At 47.9% G+C, this 19,809-nt stretch overlaps 1 protein-coding gene across 1 annotated transcript in view; it reads right to left on the bottom strand.

Moving 5' to 3' along the window:
• Positions 1-250: 250 nt before the first annotated feature.
• NCAPD3 (non-SMC condensin II complex subunit D3) overlaps positions 251-19,809 on the bottom strand; it is a 34,592-nt gene continuing 15,033 nt past the window's right edge. The window contains exons 17-34 of the mRNA XM_083163537.1: positions 18,074-18,265; positions 17,898-17,995; positions 16,964-17,079; positions 15,995-16,102; positions 15,781-15,892; positions 15,576-15,695; positions 15,004-15,242; positions 10,215-10,294; positions 10,004-10,138; positions 9,794-9,927; positions 9,307-9,506; positions 8,987-9,097; positions 8,731-8,910; positions 8,379-8,527; positions 8,181-8,305; positions 7,947-8,015; positions 7,677-7,794; positions 251-598 (exon numbers count right to left, since the gene is read on the bottom strand). Of these exons, the coding sequence (XP_083019663.1) occupies positions 499-598; positions 7,677-7,794; positions 7,947-8,015; positions 8,181-8,305; positions 8,379-8,527; positions 8,731-8,910; positions 8,987-9,097; positions 9,307-9,506; positions 9,794-9,927; positions 10,004-10,138; positions 10,215-10,294; positions 15,004-15,242; positions 15,576-15,695; positions 15,781-15,892; positions 15,995-16,102; positions 16,964-17,079; positions 17,898-17,995; positions 18,074-18,265 (2,386 nt within the window). The 3' untranslated portion in view covers positions 251-498. The remainder of the gene's footprint in view (positions 599-7,676; positions 7,795-7,946; positions 8,016-8,180; positions 8,306-8,378; positions 8,528-8,730; positions 8,911-8,986; positions 9,098-9,306; positions 9,507-9,793; positions 9,928-10,003; positions 10,139-10,214; positions 10,295-15,003; positions 15,243-15,575; positions 15,696-15,780; positions 15,893-15,994; positions 16,103-16,963; positions 17,080-17,897; positions 17,996-18,073; positions 18,266-19,809) is intronic.

The raw sequence follows: 19,809 nt of genomic DNA, 5'->3' as shown, positions 1-19,809 counted from the left end.
TGTGGCTAAACCAACTCTTGAGGGTTACCAGCTGTCCATGGTTCCAGGTCACCAGTAAATCTGTAGAATGTTGGTTAGAATTGAATGCAGCACATAATTAAAAATGTGACCGGTGCAGTAATGACTGCACCTGTGCACCAGCTAGGGGGGTCTGGGGAATGTGACAGTAATAACTATACCTGTGCACCACCTAGGTGGTCTGGGTAATGTGACCGTAAGTAATGACTACACATGTGCACCAGCTAGGAGGTCTGGGAAACGTGGCATTAGACTGCAGCTTTTAATACACAAAAAGAGAGAATTACAGGAATTTGCAACAATCAAATCATCTCTGCAAATTAGAAACATGGTTACAAGCAAATGGTAATATACAAAAACAAAGCAGCGTAATACAGGGCAATATATACAGGAAGACAGACATGAAAATACAAGCCTGGTGGCAGGCGACGCTGTGGGGACAATAACGCAGCACGAGTGACCGCAGATACAGCCAATGTCCTAGTTGGTTGGTCGGAGTGGAGCTCGTCCTGATCGCTGGGTGCGGTTACTTCTGATTTGCATTGGGGACTCCACGTTCCACTGCCGGGGCTGCGGCTCACTAAGAGAAGGGGGAGAGATTTGTAGGCCAAGTATGAGATGCTCTGCAGCAACAGTGAATGTGGCAGGCAGAGGCTTTGGTCAGAACCTCTGTAAAGGTGCCCATACACGTGCATTTTTAACTATTGCATGCGATGCAATCCGAAGCAAGATGAAAAAGCACTGCACAGACTATGTGCGGTGCGATGGGATACCCGCTGGAGCGCGCATCACACAGCACCCTTGCACTGTGTATGGGCACCTTAAGAATAGACATCATATCTGGCTGCATTGTCAGGCTGCACAGGGTCAGTATAATGCACACATCTGTTCAGGAGCATAAAACGTGCAGAGCAAACACATATGGAGAGGGGGATGTAATCGAGGACAAGAACCAGGTGGTGCAGGAACTTACACAATCATCTAGAACAGCGACAGAGAACCTTTAGCTCCCAGCTGGTAAACTACACATCCCAGCATGCCCTTCTATAGTTTTTCTATTTGGCCATGCTAAAACTGTTGCAGGGCATGCTGGGATGTGTAGCTCTGCGACAGCTGGAGGGCCAAAGGTTCCCCGTCCCAGGTCTAGAAAGCAAACCAAGGTTTTCCATTTAACAATCTATCCCATAAACTGCATGTCAAGAGGGGTGCGGATTATTAGACAGTCAGTAGGTCTACACCAAAAAGGTTGACATTCATTTTGACCTTGTCGACATTGTAAGACGTGAAAAGGTTGGCATGAGTTATTTTATTTGTGTCAGTCAACAACTGTCGGAATGATCCCCCACTTAGTGTTCCGCGCACGCTCGCCACACTATTTTCATTTTCCCTCTATGCCGGCATGGATGTTCTAAGGAGATTTATACCTTACCTGATAAAATCTTTTTCTTCGAGGCTGTCAGGAGCTACAGGCCAACACTTGGGTGTGAGAGAGAGCACCCACATTAAATTTCTTCCTCCCTCGCAGGCAGCCATTTTTTTCTCCACCCATCGAAATATGCAGGAGGTCTCTGCCATGGCCGCTCGACTGCCGTGCCACCCTGGTGGTTGATATAAGCCACAGTCGTCGCATTGTCTGACTGGATCTGCACCTTTTCTGTGCATTCCATAGTCCCTGGAAGGATCGCTGGCAAGTCACTGCCCCCCACCCACGGAGACTGGCATTTGTGGTGAAGAGAGAGTCCACTTTTGGATCCAAAATGGTTTCCCCGCTGTAAGGTTCTGGTCCAGAAGCCATCAGGAGCGAGAGACTTCGGGGACAATGCAATCAGCTGTGACCGGAAGCTGGAATAGGATCTTGACCACTTTGTGAGGATCTCCTGTTGTAGCGGCGGGAGTGGAATTGTGCATATTCTGCCATAAGAAGGTCGATAGCATCGACACAAAGACCCCATGCAGGCAGGAACAGACACCCGTCTGTGCACGAAACATCAATTACTTAGGCCAGATGGTCCTGGAGAATCTTTGCAAAATGTGTCAGAATCAACAGATCTTCCAGATACGCAAGGATCCAGATGCCCTGGTTGCGAAGACTGTTGCCCATCACTGCCACGACCTTTGTAAACACCCGAGGGGCAGAAGAAAGTCCGAAAGGCAGAGCTTGTAACTCAAAGTAGCGGTCCTGCAGTGCAAACTGCAGAAACTGTTGATATTCCGGCCTGATGAGGATATGCATCCTGAATGTCCAGGGATGCCATGTAGTCTCCAGGCTGTAAGGCCAGGACTATGGATCACAAGGTCTCCATCCGGAATCCGAATGTACCTGTTGAGCTGTTTTAAGTTGATGATGGGATGGTAGGACCCGTTGGGCTTCTGGACTAGAAAGAGGCTGGCATAGAATTCAGGGCCTCTCTGAGACTAAGGGACCGGCACTATGACTGCAGCTTGCAGGAGCTTCTGGACTGCTCCAGACCACTGGATTTTCCTAAATCCTTTGTGGAAAATAAAGGAGTTGGATGGAAGACTCTGGAAGGTTAGGGAGTAGCCTCGGGAGAAGACATCCCGAACCCATGCGTCAGTTGGAGGCCCGCCCCGTCATGCAGAGAATTTGTCCTCTGGTTTAGGGTCGGGCGGCTGGTGGCCCAGGGACGCTTGCCCTTGGAGGACCTGGCAACTTGGAGCTGAATCCTAGCAAAGGGATGTCCCCTACCTCTGCCCTGGAAGAGAAAGGACTGGAGGGTAGCCAGGGGGATTTTGCCTACCTTCAGCTCCGACACCACCTTGGAAGCGGCTACCGTAGCTACTATTATATCTAGTTCGGACCAAAATAGGAGGGAACCCTCGAAGGGAAACGAATCGAAGGCCTTTTTGGAGACAGGGTCCACCTTCCAATAACGCAGCCACAAAGAACGCTGTGCCGTAACTTCTGAAGCCGATGCTCGCGAGGTTAGGGTGGCCGCATCAATAACCACCTTGCCTAAATAGAGGGCGTCTTGATGTACCTTCTCTTTAGTAGGTAGAAAGTTCTCTGCTGGCATGCCCACAGATGCATCTGCCGCGAGAGAAGTTGCCCATTCAACCATGGCCTTAGCCACCCAGGCTGATGCCAGAGTAGGTCTAGCTATGGCCCCTGCAGTGGTGTAGATAAGTTTGAGGAAGTTTCCAGCTTCCTATCAGCAGGGTCCATGAGAGACGCCGTTGGGATGAGCAGCGTAGAAGATCTCACTAGCTTAGCTACATTCACACCTACCATAGGAGCCGATTCCCACCGGACCCGGTCCTCCTGAGGAAGGGGGTAAAAGGGAGGTGAACCGCCTAGGTAAGGTAAACTTCCTATTAGGTCCTCTATACCAGTGGTTCTCAAGCTCGGTCCTCAAGGACCCCCAACAGTGCACGTTTTCCAGGTCTCCACACAGAATCACAGGTGAAATAATCAGCTCCACCTGTGATCTTTTAAAAAGTTTCAGTGAACAATGAGTGCACCTGCCAGGTGACCTTGAAAACGTGCACTGTTGGGGGTCCTTGTGGACCGAGGTTGAGAACCACTGCTCTATACTAAAAGGACCTCTTTGACCGCTGTAACTAAGGCGTCCACTCAATGTGTGATCGGGGTGTCCGCTTTGACGGAGGCAACCTCCAGGTCAGAAAACACACATCCTGCATTCTCGTCCTCCCAATCAGAGAGAGTCAGAGTTGGAATAAGATGGGGGCTGAGAGGAGGAGCTTTCCCTGACCGCAGCCCTGCGCTGATCAGATTTATCCTGTAAGGTGTTTTGCAAGCTATGAATGGAGGCGTATAATACGCTCACCCACGGAGGCTCCAATGCCGGTGAGAGCCAATCTGGCCAGGGATGGGGGTGGCATCACAGGCGGCTGGGGAGGTGCAGATGAGAGCCTACCAGCTGCGCCATCATCTGCCCAAGCTGGCTCCTGAGAGGAGGCAGAAGCTGCGGGTGTCGCCTGCGCATAAGCCATCCTGTCCTGGAGAGTAGTCTAGCATTACAGGCTGTGCAGGACAGCAGTGCTGGGGCCCCTGTCTTACTTGAGTTACCCCTAGAAGACCTCACCAGGCACTGTATACACTGAACACAGTGAAATAGACCGGAAGCTACAGATACAGGTAACACAGTGTAGTGCTGATGGGCAGTTACAGATAGAAACATAGAATTTGACGGCAGATAAGAACCACTTGGCCCATCTAGTCTGCCCCTTTATTAAACATGTTACCTCAAACCATATTTGATCCTTATTTTTTTTTAAGGATATCAATATGCTTATCCCAAGCATGTTAAAATTGTACTACTGTATTTGCGTCTACCACCTCTGTTGGGAGGCTATTCCACTTATATACTACTCTTTCTGTGAAAAAATTCTTCCTCACATTTCCCCTGAATCTTCCTCCCTCTAGTTTCAGTGCATGTCCTCGTGTTCTGCTGCTCCTCTTCCTGTGAAGAATGGCTCCCACCTGTACCTTCCTCCCTCTAGTGTCAGTGCATGTCCTCGTGTTCTGCTGCTCCTCTTCCTGTGAAGAATGTCTCCCACCTGTACCTTCCTCCCCCTAGTGTCAGTGCGTGTCCTCATGTTCTGCTGCTCCTCTTCCTGTGAAGAATGGCTCCCACCTGTACCTTCCTCCCCCTAGTTTCAGTGCGTGTCCTCGTGTTCTGCTGCTCATCTTCCTGTGAAGAATGTCTCCCACCTGTACCTTCCTCCCTCTAGTGTCAGTGCATGTCCTCGTGTTCTGCTGCTCCTCTTCCTGTGACTAATGTCTCCCACCTGTACCTTCCTCCCCCTAGTGTCAGTGCATGTCCTCGTGTTCTGTTGCTCCTCTTCCTGTGAAGAATGTCTCCCACCTGTACCTTCCTCCCTCTAGTGTCAGTGCATGTCCTCGTGTTCTGCTGCTCCTCTTCCTGTGAAGAATGTCTCCCACCTGTACCTTGTTAAAGCCCTTGATATATTTGAAAGTTTCTATCATGTCCCCCCTTTCCCTTCTCTGCTCTAAAGTATACATATTAAGATCTTTTAGTCTTTCCTGGTACGTTTTGTGATGTAGGCCATGCACCATTTTAGTTGCCCTTCGTTGTACAGTCTCTAATGTATTTATATCCTTCTGGAGATATGGCCTCCAGAACTGAACACAATACTCTAGGTGAGGTCGTACCAATGACCTATACAGTGGCATTATTACTTCTTTCTTTCTACTGCTGATACCTCTCCCTATGCAACCAAGCATCTGACTTGCCTTCTTCATTGCTTTGTTACATTGCCTACCTGCTTTTAAGTCCCCTGAAATAGTGACACCTAGATCCCTCTCTTCCTCAGTAGTTTCCATTATAGTGCCATTTATACTATATTTAGTCTTTGGATGTTTGCAACCCAAGTGCATGATTTTGCATTTTTTGGCATTAAACTGTAGTTGCCATTCTCTTGACCATTTCTCTAATCTGCCTAGATCCTCAATCATTTGTTTTACCCCTCCTGGTGTGTCTACCCTGTTGCATACCTTTGTGTCATCTGCAAAAAGGCACATTTTACCCTCAATTCCATTTGCAATATCACCAATAAAGATATTAAAAAGCACCGGTCCAAATACAGATCCCTTGGGTACTCCACTTGTAACCTTTCCCTCCTTTGACTGTACTCCGTTTACTACAACTCTCTGTTTTCTGTCCTGCAACCACGCTCTTATCCATTCAACTATCTTAGAATCCAATCCCAAGCTTTCAAGTTTATTTAACAGTCTGCGATGTGGGACAGTGTCAAAAGCCTTACTAAAGTCTAGATACAGGTAACACAGTGTAGTGCTGACGGGCAGTTACAGATACAGGTAACACAGTGTAGTGCTGACGGGCAGCTACAGGTAACACAGTGTAGTGCTGACGGGCAGCTACAGATACAGGTAACACAGTGTAGTGCTGACGGGCAACTACAGGTAACACAGTGTAGTGCTGACGGGCAGCTACAGGTAACACAGTGTAGTGCTAATGGGCAGCTACAGATACAGGTAACACAGTGTAGTGCTGATGGGCAGTTACAGATACAGGTAACAGTGTAGTGCTGATGGGCAGCTACAGGTAACAGTGTAGTGCTGATGGGCAGCTACAGGTAACAGTGTAGTGCTGATGGGCAGCTACAGGTAACAGTAGTGCTGATGGGCAGCTACAGATAACACAGTGTAGTGCTGATGGGCAGCTACAGGTAACAGTGTAGTGCTGATGGGCAGTTACAGATACAGGTAACACAGTGTAGTGCTGACGGGCAGCTACAGATACAGGCAACACAGTAGTGCTGACAGGCAGTTATAGTGTTAATGCAGTACACAGTGCACAGTAAGCATACAAGGCATATAATGGCACTCGGCTCCTTAAGCAGCTATGGCTGACTGGAGAACAACTCTGTAACATGTGTCCTGTGGGGAAAGGTTCAGGGAGAACTGGCCCAGGCTCTCTGACAGTGAAGGAGCAGATCTCTGGGTGGCTTAGAAGCTCTCAATGTCCCTGGCCGCAGTAGCTGAGGATGGGAATCTACTGTGGGATGTGCAGTCTACTGTCCCCGGGGGAGTGGCTCTGTGAGGAGAGCCCACTCCCCCTGCTAAAAAATGGGCACATAGGAATCTGCCTCATGCAGCACCGGTACAGTGGCGGGGATCTGGCCATTGCCGGGCAGCCCCGCTACTGGCGCTACTGCCCACACACTAAGTCTCCCTGGTGGTCCAGCAGGAGCGGATGGCGTACCAGTCGCCCGCTAGTGCAGCCTGGCGGTCCCCAATTCTGGGATGGTCAGCCTCATCTAGCCCCTCGTGCTCTCTCCCTGCTGGAGGCGTCTTACCCCTCTGTAAGTGTCCCACGTTCGGCCTATAGCTGTGGTCTCCCGAGTGCCCGGTCACACACTGATGCGCGGTGCTGCAGCCGCCAGGCCCGGGTGACGGAGCAGCAGCGCTGGTGTCATATAGACCTCCTGCGCTGCTGCTCAGTCCACTGATCACCTGCAGTCATGTCAACCTTGTCATGCGTCTACCATTTTCATGTTGCCATTTTGACCCTGTCCACCTTTAGCAGTAGACCTATTGACTATCTAGAGCAGTGGTTCTCAACCTCGGTGCTCAGGGACCCCCAACAGTGCACGTTTTCCAGGTCTCCTCACAGAATCACAGGTGAAATAATCAGCTCCACCTGTGATCTTTTAAAATGTGTCAGTGAATAACGAGCGCACCTGCCACCGAGGTTGAGAACCACTGATCTAGAGTAAATCTATCACCCAGAACCACTTAAGAGAACATGAGTTCTCTTAAGCAAGACCACGGCCCAAAGCACACGTCATTCACCAAAGATTGGTTAAAGGAATAAGTGCCTGGGAACAGCCAAGTCACAGTCCTGACCTAATGGAAATGCGGAGGAAGAACCTGAAGCCCTCCGACATAAGAGGTGACGCAGTGCTGTACGGAGGATTGGGGTAACATTCCTCCAAGCCGACTACCGGGAAGATGCAGGTCTCGCAGCTCATCGGGGGTCACACCGGACATATTGGGTCATTTCCCCCCAAACGGAGCACGTCTAATTATTTGGCCTCCATTGTCTGATTTGGTTCTATATGTACTCTGAAGACGTCACAAATCTGCTTTTCAAAGGTGAATCGTTATAAAGGAATAGGGTACAAAGACTTACGGCTTGTCTGGTGACATCATGCAGATGACCCCTCCATCCTCCTCGCGGGAAGCGCTGTTGCTTTGGTTAGAATCAATATAACTGACACTCGATCCAAACGTCACGTTGTAAATGGTCCCTGCAAAGCACAAACACATGCATCATCATCCTGTCCACTACTGGAAGCAGGCTTTCACTGGGTCGCATTGAATGTGATCGCTGACAGTTACTACAATGCCCACTAGATGGCGCCCTATCCTCAGAGGGTCCCAGTGTTCCCCGCACACTTACGGTCAGGGGTACTGATTGCTCTTCCTGTAAGCGATACATTGGATTTCTGGTCCGAAGTGCAGAACGAAGCTACAAAGGGGTAAAAAACGCAGAATTTTCAGTTTTAGATCGGTCATTAGCTTACTACTTAATTACTAAATATCGCGGCAAGGACCAAAAAAAAAAAAGTATTGAAATATAATCCCTGGAAATGTAACTGGTGATCGGGTGTCTCGCGTCTCATTTGCTCCGTACTTAGCTTGGTGCTGAAGGATGTCGTCGTGGACTGCGCCCCGATACTCTTGCTCCGTGGCTTGACGCTGCCTTCCACGAGTTTCCTGGCGGAGTTGAGTATGGCCTGAGTGGTGAGCGACTTCTGCCTGCGAGACGACAGACGGGTCAGCCTTGTGTATCCTGGCGGGATAACGCATATCTCATGGACAGTCTCCTTACCTGGGCCTGGTGACCGGTCCTGCCAGAACGCTGAGCCGGGGGTTTGTGATGGGCGTGCAGGGAGCCGCTCCACCCGTTACCTCCTCTATAGTGGACAGTGGAGATCTGTGAGCAGGGAGATTCCTAGGAGACCCAGTACAAGGCGAGCCCTGGACAGACGATAACGAGAAGAGTGATGAGGACACAGCCAGCTGGCGTATTTATACACTGTGGGCAATGAGGACATTGGAGTCGGACATCCGTTCCGGGGAGCTAGGACCTCCCTTTGCTAATCACAGTTCCTCCGAGACCCTTCCTCGTTATGGTGCGATACCTCAGTGCGCACACGCACTCACACAAACTACGTCCTCACCTGCGGACTGCCAGATACAACAGCCCCCGGATCCACGACGACATCTGCCTGCTCGGATTGTGCCTTCTCCAGTGCCAGCTGCTCCTCGTACTTCTTCATGTCATACTCCAGCTCAGCGGCCAACTGTTTGTCTGCGGCGAAGAAATCCTTGATCTCATCCCTGTAATCCTCCATCATCACCTGACAGACGGAAAGACCATGACCCAGCGATTCAGCGACATCTACCACACTTACTTACACCCGTAGCGCCACTTACCCGCAGGTAACTCATGAGGCCGCGCAGGGCGGGGATACGCCGCTGCTCCAGAAAGCCCTTCAGCGAGGAGATTATGGGGATGATGTTTTCTAGGAAGTTCTTTTTTTGAACCTACGTGGACAGAAGAAAAGCTCAGGACGTAAATACGTGGCCGCTCCGTTCATATCCAGGATCTGTCGCACACACAAGTCCGCAAAGACATTCTGCATTATAATTGTGATGTCAGGCTGGAACAGTTTTCCTATTCCATCATGGACAGGACCTCCCCCCACTAAGCTAAAGACTGTAGAGATTTGGGGTGCATTAATAATATTCTGTACCTGGGAAATGAGCTTCTTCTGTGCCACCTGAATGACTGCATTGGCCATCGCCATTTCATCCTCATCCCCACCAACGTCCTCCCCGGGCTTAGATCTCATGGCTGACAGCTTGATCTCCTTGCAGCTCATGATCTCAAAGATGTCTGAGAGTAACTCATTGGCATCCATGTCAGTTGGTAAGGCTTCGTCCACAAAACATGCTGCAACAGAAGGGATGGTCAGACTGGCCACAGAAGAGTCTCGTTGCGATATACGCAGTGGTCCTCAACCGCAGTCTTCACGGCATTCCAACAGCCCAGGCTTTATGGCCATCCCTGCTTATTTACAGATTGTACCTGTCGGCTTGAGTTTACCAATTAAGTCACCGGTGCCTAAACCTGGACTGTTGGTGCGGACCACTGCTAGATAGAGAGATATATAGCACAGCACCTACAACATTGCAGGGGACAGGAGACCGATCTAGAATACGGAAGGGGTGTAGACGTACCTAGAACGTTCTGGCTGATTTTCGTGGTCAGACTAAACCTTTGCTCGTCTGTAAAGTGCTCAAGCAGGAATTTGTAGATCTTCATACGTTTCTCCTTGTTCTTAGCCCCTTGCAAAGAGAAGAACCTCCGCTCCCTAAAACACCATGCAGAAGTCAGGAAGGAGAACATGAGGGAAGACAGAACTGGAGGAAGGAAGGTGGAATGCTCACCTCTCGGTCTGCGAGAACTTGTACTTCTCGTGTTTCTCGTAGGACGTAAAGTAGAAAATGCATTCGATGAAATGCTGGGAGAACATGACCGGGTTCTTTTTGAGCAGAAGATGGACCAGACAGAACTCTGCAAGCCTTTGGTGTGAAGGAGAAGAGGTGTTAAAACAGACCGAACAGAAGACCACAGTCTCCAAACGTCAGGAGTACTTACTTGGCGATCTCCGGCTCTGGGTCCACCAGCACGCTGACGAAGTGGAAGAAGAGAGAACCTTTCCACTTCACAAACTCCTCCTGAGGTTTAACGAGAAAATGGGTGAATGGAGGATACCAGAATGGCAGCTCTTCCCCACCTTCTATCTCCCAAAGGTCCGGCATATGGCAACGCATAAGTCTGGGTGTGTCTACGTTTTAAGACTTTAATATATTTAACTAGTACCAGTTGCGGATAATTCAGATACTCTGGAACCAATGTTATCCCATATCCTGAACTCCCAGGGGGATCATGGACTGTTGGTGGGAGAGGGAGTCCACCAGGCATAGAAAGAAACGACTGTGTACTTTGTGTATATTAGTGTGTCATTGTATAAGTATAACCTGCGATTGTATCGTCACTGTCTGTATTAGCCCCAAAAGGCATCTACAGTAGTACAATGTTTAACATCACAAATCCCTTCCTCCTAATCCATCTGCGGGACGGACCGCTATTCTCCGCCCATTATTGTAATTAGTTATTTATATAGCGCACACATATTCCACAGCGCTGTACAGAGACTATTATTACCAGTTATTATATATCGCACACATATTCCACAGCGCTGTACAGAGACTATTATTACCAGTTATTATATAGCGCACACATATTCCGCAGCGCTGTACAGAGACTATTACCAGTTATTATATAGCGCACACATATTCCACAGCGCTGTACAGAGAATATTATTACCAGTTATTATATAGCGCACACATATTCCACAGCGCTGTACAGAGACTAATATTACCAGTTATTATATAGCGCACACATATTCCGCAGCACTGTACAGAGACTATTATTACCAGTTATTATATAGCGCACACATATTCCACAGCGCTGTACAGAGACTATTATTACCAGTTATTATATATCGCACACATATTCCACAGCGCTGTACAGAGACTATTATTACCAGTTATTATATAGCGCACACATATTCCGCAGCGCTGTACAGAGACTATTACCAGTTATTATATAGCGCACACATATTCCACAGCGCTGTACAGAGGCTATTATTACCAGTTATTATATAGCGCACACATATTCCGCAGCGCTGTACAGAGACTAATATTACCAGTTATTATATAGCGCACACATATTCCGCAGCGCTGTACAGAGACTATTACCAGTTATTTATATAGCGCACACATATTCCACAGCGCTGTACAGAGATTATTATTACCAGTTATTATATAGCGCACACATATTCCACAGCGCTGTACAGAGACTATTACCAGTTATTTATATAGCGCACACATATTCCACAGCGCTGTACAGAGATTATTATTACCAGTTATTATATAGCGCACACATATTCCACAGCGCTGTACAGAGATTATTATTACCAGTTATTATATAGCGCACACATATTCCACAGCGCTGTACAGAGAATATTATTACCAGTTATTATATAGCGCACACATATTCCGCAGCGCTGTACAGAGACTATTATTACCAGTTATTATATAGCGCACACATATTCCGCAGCGCTGTACAGAGACTAATATTACCAGTTATTATATAGCGCACACATATTCCACAGCGCTGTACAGAGATTATTATTACCAGTATATAGCGCACACATATTCCACAGCGCTGTACAGAGACTATTATTACCAGTTATTATATAGCGCACACATATTCCACAGCGCTGTACAGAGACTATTATTACCAGTTATTATATAGCGCACACATATTCCGCAGCACTGTACAGAGACTATTATTACCAGTTATTATATAGCGCACACATATTCCGCAGCGCTGTACAGAGACTATTATTACCAGTTATTATATAGCGCACACATATTCCACAGCGCTGTACAGAGACTATTATTACCAGTTATTATATAGCGCACACATATTCCACAGCGCTGTACAGAGATTATTATTACCAGTTATTATATAGCGCACAATTCCGCAGCGCTGTACAGAGACTATTACCAGTTATTATACAGCGCACACATATTCCGCAGCTCTGTACAGAGAATATTACCAGTTATTTATATAGCGCACATTCCGCAGCGCTGTACAGAGACTATTATTACTAGTTATTTATATAGCGCGCACATATTCCACAGCGCTGTACAGAGAATATTATTACCAGTTATTATATAGCGCACACTTATTCCACAGCGCTGTACAGAGACTATTATTACCAGTTATTATATAGCGCACACATATTCTGCAGCGCTGTACAGAGACTATTATTACCAGTTATTTATATAGCGCACACATATTCCGCAGCGCTGTACAGAGAATATTATTACCAGTTATTATATATCGCACACATATTCCACAGCGCTGTACAGAGACTATTATTACCAGTGATTATATAGCGCACACATATTCTGCAGCGCTGTACAGAGACTATTATTACCAGTTATTATACAGCGCACACATATTCCGCAGCGCTGTACAGAGACTATTCTTACCAGTTATTATATAGCGCACACATATTCCGCAGCGATGTACAGAGACTATTCTTACCAGTTATTATATAGCGCACACATATTCTGCAGCGCTGTACAGAGACTATTATTACCAGTTATTTATATAGCGCACACATATTCCGCAGCGCTGTACAGAGAATATTATTACCAGTTATTTATATAGCGCATACATATTCCGCAGCGTTGTACTAATTACCAGTTATTTATATAGCGCACACATATTCCGCAGCGCTGTAGAGAATATTATTACCAGTTATTATATAGCGCACACATATTCCGTAGCGTTGTACTAATTACCAGTTATTATATAGCGCACACATATTCCGCAGCGCTGTAGAGAATATTACTACCAGTTATTATATAGCGCACACATATTCCGCAGCGCTGTAGAGAATATTTGAACATTCACATCAGTCCCTGTCCCAGTGGAGCTTACAATCTATATTCACTACCATATATACACACACAAAATGGTCATTTTAGTTGGGAGCCAGTTAACCTACCAGTATAGTTTTGGATTGTGGGAGGAAACCAGAGTACCAGGAGTAATCCCACACAAGCACGGGGAGACTGTGTACAAACTCCACACAGTTAGGGCCATGGTGGTAATCAAACCCATTACATCAGCGCTGTGAGACAGTAATACTAACCATTACACCATCCGTACTGCCCCGTATATATAACACATGGTGGGGATAGAACCCATGACCTCAGCGCTGTGAGGCAGTAATGCTAACCATTACACCATCCGTACTGCCCCGTATATATAACACATGGTGGGGATAGAACCCATGACCTCAGTGCTGTGAGGCAGTAATGTAATTATTACACCGTCCGTACTGCCCCCGTATATATAACACATGGTGGGGATAGAACCCATGACCTCAGTGCTGTGAGGCAGTAATACTAACCATTACACCATCCGTGCTGCCCCGTATATATAACACATGGTGGGGATAGAACCCATGACCTCAGTGCTGTGAGGCAGTAATACTAACCATTACACCATCCGTGCTGCCCCGTATATATAACACATGGTGGGAATAGAACCCATGACCTCAGTGCTGTGAGGCAGTAATGTAACCATTACACCGTCCGTACTGCTCTGTATATATAACACATGGTGGGAATAGAACCCATGACCTCAGCGCTGTGAGGCAGTAATGTAACCATTACGCCATCCGTACTGCCCCGTATATATAACACATGGTGGGGATAGAACCCGTGACCTCAGTGCTGTGAGGCAGTAATGCTAACCATTACACCATCTGTACTGCCCCATATATATATATATAACACATGGTGGGAATAGAACCCATGATCTCAGTGCTGTGAGGCAGTAATGCTAACCATTACACCGTCCGTACTGCCCCGTATATATATATATATATAACACATGGTGGGGATAGAACCCATGACCTCAGTGCTGTGAGGCAGTAATGTAACCATTACACCATCCGTACTGCCCGTATATATAACACATGGTGGGGATAGAACCCATGACCTCAGCACTGTGAGGCAGTAATGTAACCATTACACCATCCGTACTGCCCCGTATATATATAACACATGGTGGGGATAGAACCCATGACCTCAGTGATGTGAGGCAGTAATGTAACCATTACACCATCCGTACTGCCCGTATATATAACACATGGTGGGGATAGAACCCATGACCTCAGCGCTGTGAGGCAGTAATGCATGGGTCTTCAAACTGTGGCCCTCCAGATGTTGTGAAACTACATGTTCCAACATGCATTGCCACATTTTTTTCTATAAGAGCATGCCAAAACTGTAAGGGCATGCTGGGACATGTAGTTCCACAACATCTGGAGGGCCACAGTTTGAAGACCCATGCAGTAATGTAACCATTACACCATCCGTACTGCCCGTATATATAACACATGGTGGGGATAGAACCCATGACCTCAGTGCTGTGAGACAGTAATGTAACCATTACACCGTCCGTACTGCCCTGTGTATATATAAACACATGGTGGGGATAGAACCCATGACCTCAGTGCTGTGAGGCAGTAATGTAACCATTACACCGTCCGTACTGCCCCGTATATATAACACATGGTGGGTATAGAACCCATGACATCAGCGCTGTGGGGCAGTAATATAACCATTACACCATCCGTACTGCCCCCAGTTTGGATGCAAGAGGAAGATGCGATGTAGCTCACGCCGAGAACACAGCCACTTACACGAGTACAGCCAGCTACCAGAGTACCACTGTGGAGAGAAGGGTAATCAGCAGCCGAGAATGCCAGAGAAGACACCTGTACACATCTCACCTGCAGCAGGTTGGTCAGCATGATCAGCGTCTGCTTCCGGATAAAAGGGTCTGTGTCTCGGAGACACACGGACACATTGGGGATATATCGGTCCACCATGGTGGTGTAGCGGATGCACAGGTCACAGATCACGATGATCACATTGTTCCTGATGGCGACGTCATCGCACACTTCTAGTTCCCGGGCGAGAGCGGGCACACATTTCTTAGCCAGGTCTTCATGCTGGAGGCACAACTTTCCTGAGTAAGAGAAGATGCTGAATTAGATGGAGTCTTCAAAACCCTTGTTACCAGCCGCCTATCCAAACTCTAGTACGCAGGCCCTCAGGAAGTCCCACCTAACCTGGGGGCAGTATCAGCAGCAATCCCCCCAGTTAGTATAAGAAGTACTAGCTGGATACGGAAGCCTCTGGGGCCGCTACAGAGTGGGAACAATCACTACTGAGCGCAAAGCAGGAACAGACCAGAGGCTATTACCGGGGATGAGCCCCTTATCCAGGACCTAGCCTTCCACATATATAACTCGCCATAAGAAAAGGAATCATATAGAAATCTCAGAAGCAGGTCTCTTACCGAGGGTAATAAAGGCGTGAGCTCGGACCAGCGGTGGCATAGTGGACCCCTTAAACTGGGACAGGGGCTGCGACTGCTGCTGGGAGAGAGGAAGAGCTGTATTTTCAGGAACGCTGTTATCTAGGTAGCGGGAAAACAGGAGAACAATCATTCAGAGAACGCCAAAACCTCAGCCGACAACCATCACACACAGGTATATGCTCACTAGGTTCTGTGGGCAAGGAGACCAAGAGCGACTGAACCAGAAGCAAGACGCTTTTCTCCACCCGTGCTGGGCACAGCTGGGCCGCATCCCCCAGGGTGAAAAGGTGCCGGACCTGGGGAGATAGAGACAGTGGGTAACACTCCTATGTGGGAGGAGTACATCCTTCTATAGCAACACAGCAAAGCTAAGGAACCAGCTAAGAGACCGCACTGACCATTAGTTCCTGATCAAACTGCGCATCCCGCGAGTCCGCCATCACCACAGAGGAAATGTGCGCTTCACTAGCGTCCACCAGGTCGCCGCACACCTCATTCAGCAGCTTCTACAGGAGAAGGGAGAGGACCTGTCACATGGACCGGCTCTAGGAGCACAAAACATACAGGGAGCCACCAGAGAAAGGTCATAGTTCTAGATTCACACTACAGAGCACCGGTCACCTACCTACAGCACAGAACACAACCGGTGTCATCCATAGAAATGTTTTACATATCTGCGCTGACTCCACTACTTTCTGTACCGCCATCACTATCCAAACAAATTCCTAGTATACCTGGCCAAATAAAGCCGATTCTGACTACTGATACTACTACCCTCTGCTCCACCACTACTCCGTCCCATTACTCCTCCATCACTACTACTACCCACTGCTCCTATATTATACCCCCTCCTATTATCACTTCTCCTTTACTCCATCCTATTATTACTCATACTAATCCTCCTGCACCACTCCAGTTACTCCCTCCTCCACTATTACTCCAGTTACTCCCTCCTCCACTATTACTCCAGTTACTCCCTCCTCCACTATTACTCCAGTTACTCCCTCCTCCACTATTACTCCAGTTACTCCCTCCTCCACTATTACTCCCTCCTCCACTATTACTCCTGTTACTCCCTCCTCCTCTACTACTCCTGTTACTCCCTCCTCCTCCTCCTCCTCTACTAATCCTGTTACTCCCTCCTCCTCCTCTACTAATCCTGTTACTCCCTCCTCCTCCTCTACTAATCCTGTTACTCCCTCCTCCTCCTCTACTAATCCTGTTACTCCCTCCTCCTCTACTAATCCTGTTACTCCCTCCTCCTCTACTAATCCTGTTACTCCCTCCTCCTCTACTAATCCTGTTACTCCCTCCTCCTCTACTACTCCTGTTACTCTCTCCTAAAGGCTGACTCGAGTTTGGGTTACCTGCGCTCCCTCGGGTGAGTCGAGGTGAGCATAGCACAGTTTCTGCAGGGTGTCTATCGCAGGGCTTATAATCTCTGGTGGAGAGTTAAACTCCTTCAGCCAGGACTTGACATGAGCTGTAAAGAAGGTAAAAGAATGAGGTTCATCACAAGCCACTCCCAATGACCGCTCACACGCAGTGACAGCAGCCATTTTGTAGACAGCACCAACATTCAGCCAAATAAATCACAAATCAGCTATTAAGCACCTGTTCATAGGCCACAATGGGGAACTTTTTTCAGTCCTCAAAATGGCTGCCTCCAGTGCGTTATAGGAGTCACATTTTAAAATTAAACTTCCAATAAAAAAAAAAACACTATTGCTAAATAATACATAAATGTATAAATAAATATTAAAGCTAACCCTTCATTTTCTCTATGTATTTCTGTAGTGTAAGGCCACTATACACCAAAGTCTGTACTGCCAAGCGGAACAAGGTGCATAAAGTTACTGGAGTTTGTATTCTGAACTATATATGTCCACCATGCTCTCTCTAGCTCTACTTTACAGCGGAAGCCATGAATTAGCGGATGATGTCACAGAGCAGACAAGGACAGACTTCTTTTGCAGAGCTGTACTGTGTGCATTGGTCAGTTTATAAACAAGGGTGGTAATGTCACAGCAGCTTAAATGACTGCAGTCAAAGCGGTTTAGTACAGTTGTATATATGTAGAAGCCCCGCCCTGTCCACCACCGCATAAAAGCGTAATTGCTCCTGAAATTCTCAGTTAGAAACTTTTGGCCTCGGGGTGCCAGGAAAATAATGCTGATACTCTAAAGCGCTATTATTCATTTGGACAACACTCTTCTAGGGTAATTTTACCACCATAAGAGGTTGAAAATCCCAAAATCCAGGCAGACATTGCTACACCCTATGACTTCTAATAGTGCTCACCGATCAGCTGGGCTCGAGTATCTGCAAGCAGGTGCTTTGCAATATGACCCATCACACACAGAATGTGCCCGGTGGTGCTAGAGTTGGCATCAGCTTGCCTGGTACAAAAAAAGAGACATTAATAAGGTGCCCAGTCTCATCAGGATAACGGCATGAACAACATCTGAGTCACTCACCCGCTGACTTGGTCCCAAGTCTTCAGGATTTTGGTGTAGTCCAGTTTTGGTGCGGAACCTGCTACCTTGGCGAGCACCATCCAGGCCGGGGGAGAGTGCTCGGTCTCGGTGTGAGAGATCAAGTTACTGATCAGAGTGGAGGAGAACTTCTCTTTCTGGGCCCATAGGTAAAAGGCTTTCGTCAGGTAGCGGCTGTTTAACGAGAAAGAGAGAGAGAGATAACCGGTGACCATGACCGCTACGACAATTATAATCTACATCAAAAAGATGTTCCACTAAAATATTAGGCCACGGATGTAAATGCCACATGTCACTTAAGGAATAGATCAGGACAATGAGGTTTAGGACTTACCTGTTAATTCTTTTTCGAAAGGACGTCAGCGGCCACAGGCTTAACACTGGGTAGTGGAGTGGGAGAGAGCATTGCAGCACTTAAGAGGTTAAAACGTCTTCCTCCCTCCGAAGCAGCCAGGCTCCTCCCTTCCTCTACTCCACCTCCAGCCAGGAAGCTCAGTTTTTAACAAGCCATGGCAGGAGACAAGAGAGAAGGAAGAGAAGCACTGCACAGAAACACATTCTGTACACAGGTTAGTACCCTCAACAGGGAACTATGTAATTTAAACCTTTAATGTAAACATGACAAAAGCAGGTGCGGCAGCGAGGGATCCCTGTGGCCCCTGACATCCAAGAAAGATATTTAACAGATAAGACATAAATCTCTCATTTTATTCTTCAGGACACGTCAGGGGTCACAGGCTCAACGCTGGGATGTCCTAAAGCAGCCACCTATGGGTAGGGACGTGCCTGTGTCGCAGCAAGTACACTCTGGCCAAAAGCAGAGTCCTGGGAGGCAAACATATTAAATGCGTAAAAGCGCAAGACAGTATTGACGGACGATCAAGTCGCCACCCTGCAAATTTGCTCAGCTGTTGCACCATCCCGAACAGCCCAAGCCACCCCCACGAACCCAGTGGAATGTGCCCGCACCCCCGCAGGAAGGCACCCAAGTATGCCTGCTTGATGACAGAGCAAATCCAGCAGGCAATCGTCTGCTTAGTAGCCGGCCAATCTCTCCCTTAGAGCACAAAGAGATTTGCGAAAAGTGTTAGTGCTGAGCACATAGGTGCGCAATGCACGGACAACATCCAAGGAGGACTGTTCAGGAGACGCATCCGGCCCTTTAAAATGCCAGAACCACAATCTCCTGGTTGACGTGAAACCTGGACACCACCTTAGGGAGGTTGAGAAGGAACGGTTCAAAGAGCCGCCCGATCAGTGGAAGATCAGGAATGGTGACCCGTAGGACAGGGCTGACAGGTCAGACACCCTCCTGGCTGAAGCAATCGCCAACAGGAAAACCATCTTCCAGGTGAGCCAACCAAGGTCCACTGACTGTAAGGGCTCAAACGGTGGGGCTTGAGGAGCAGTGAGTAACAGAAAGGTCCCACGGGGCTACCGGGGTAACAAAGGGAGACTGGATATGTAGGACCCCTGCAGGAACATGCGCACATCCGGCAACAGTGTCAGCGTCTGACAGAACAAGATGGACAAAGCGGAAACCTGTACCTTCAAAGATAAGTGCAACCCAGCCTCCAGGCCCTTCTGTAAGGACAGAATCCTGGCCAGGCGGTTAGTCATGTGTTTGGAGTGGCGAGCATGCACCAGGAAAAGTAAGCCCGCCAGATGCGATTGTAAGCACTGGCCGAAGAAGGATTACAGGAGGAGCAAAATCAGGG

The sequence above is a fragment of the Crinia signifera genome, chromosome 19 (assembly GCF_055691185.1).
Source record: "Crinia signifera chromosome 19, ASM5569118v1, whole genome shotgun sequence".
NCBI lineage: Eukaryota > Metazoa > Chordata > Amphibia > Anura > Myobatrachidae > Crinia > Crinia signifera.
Note: the sequence above shows the minus strand (reverse complement) of the source record. Positions and strands in the feature narration are given on the sequence as shown.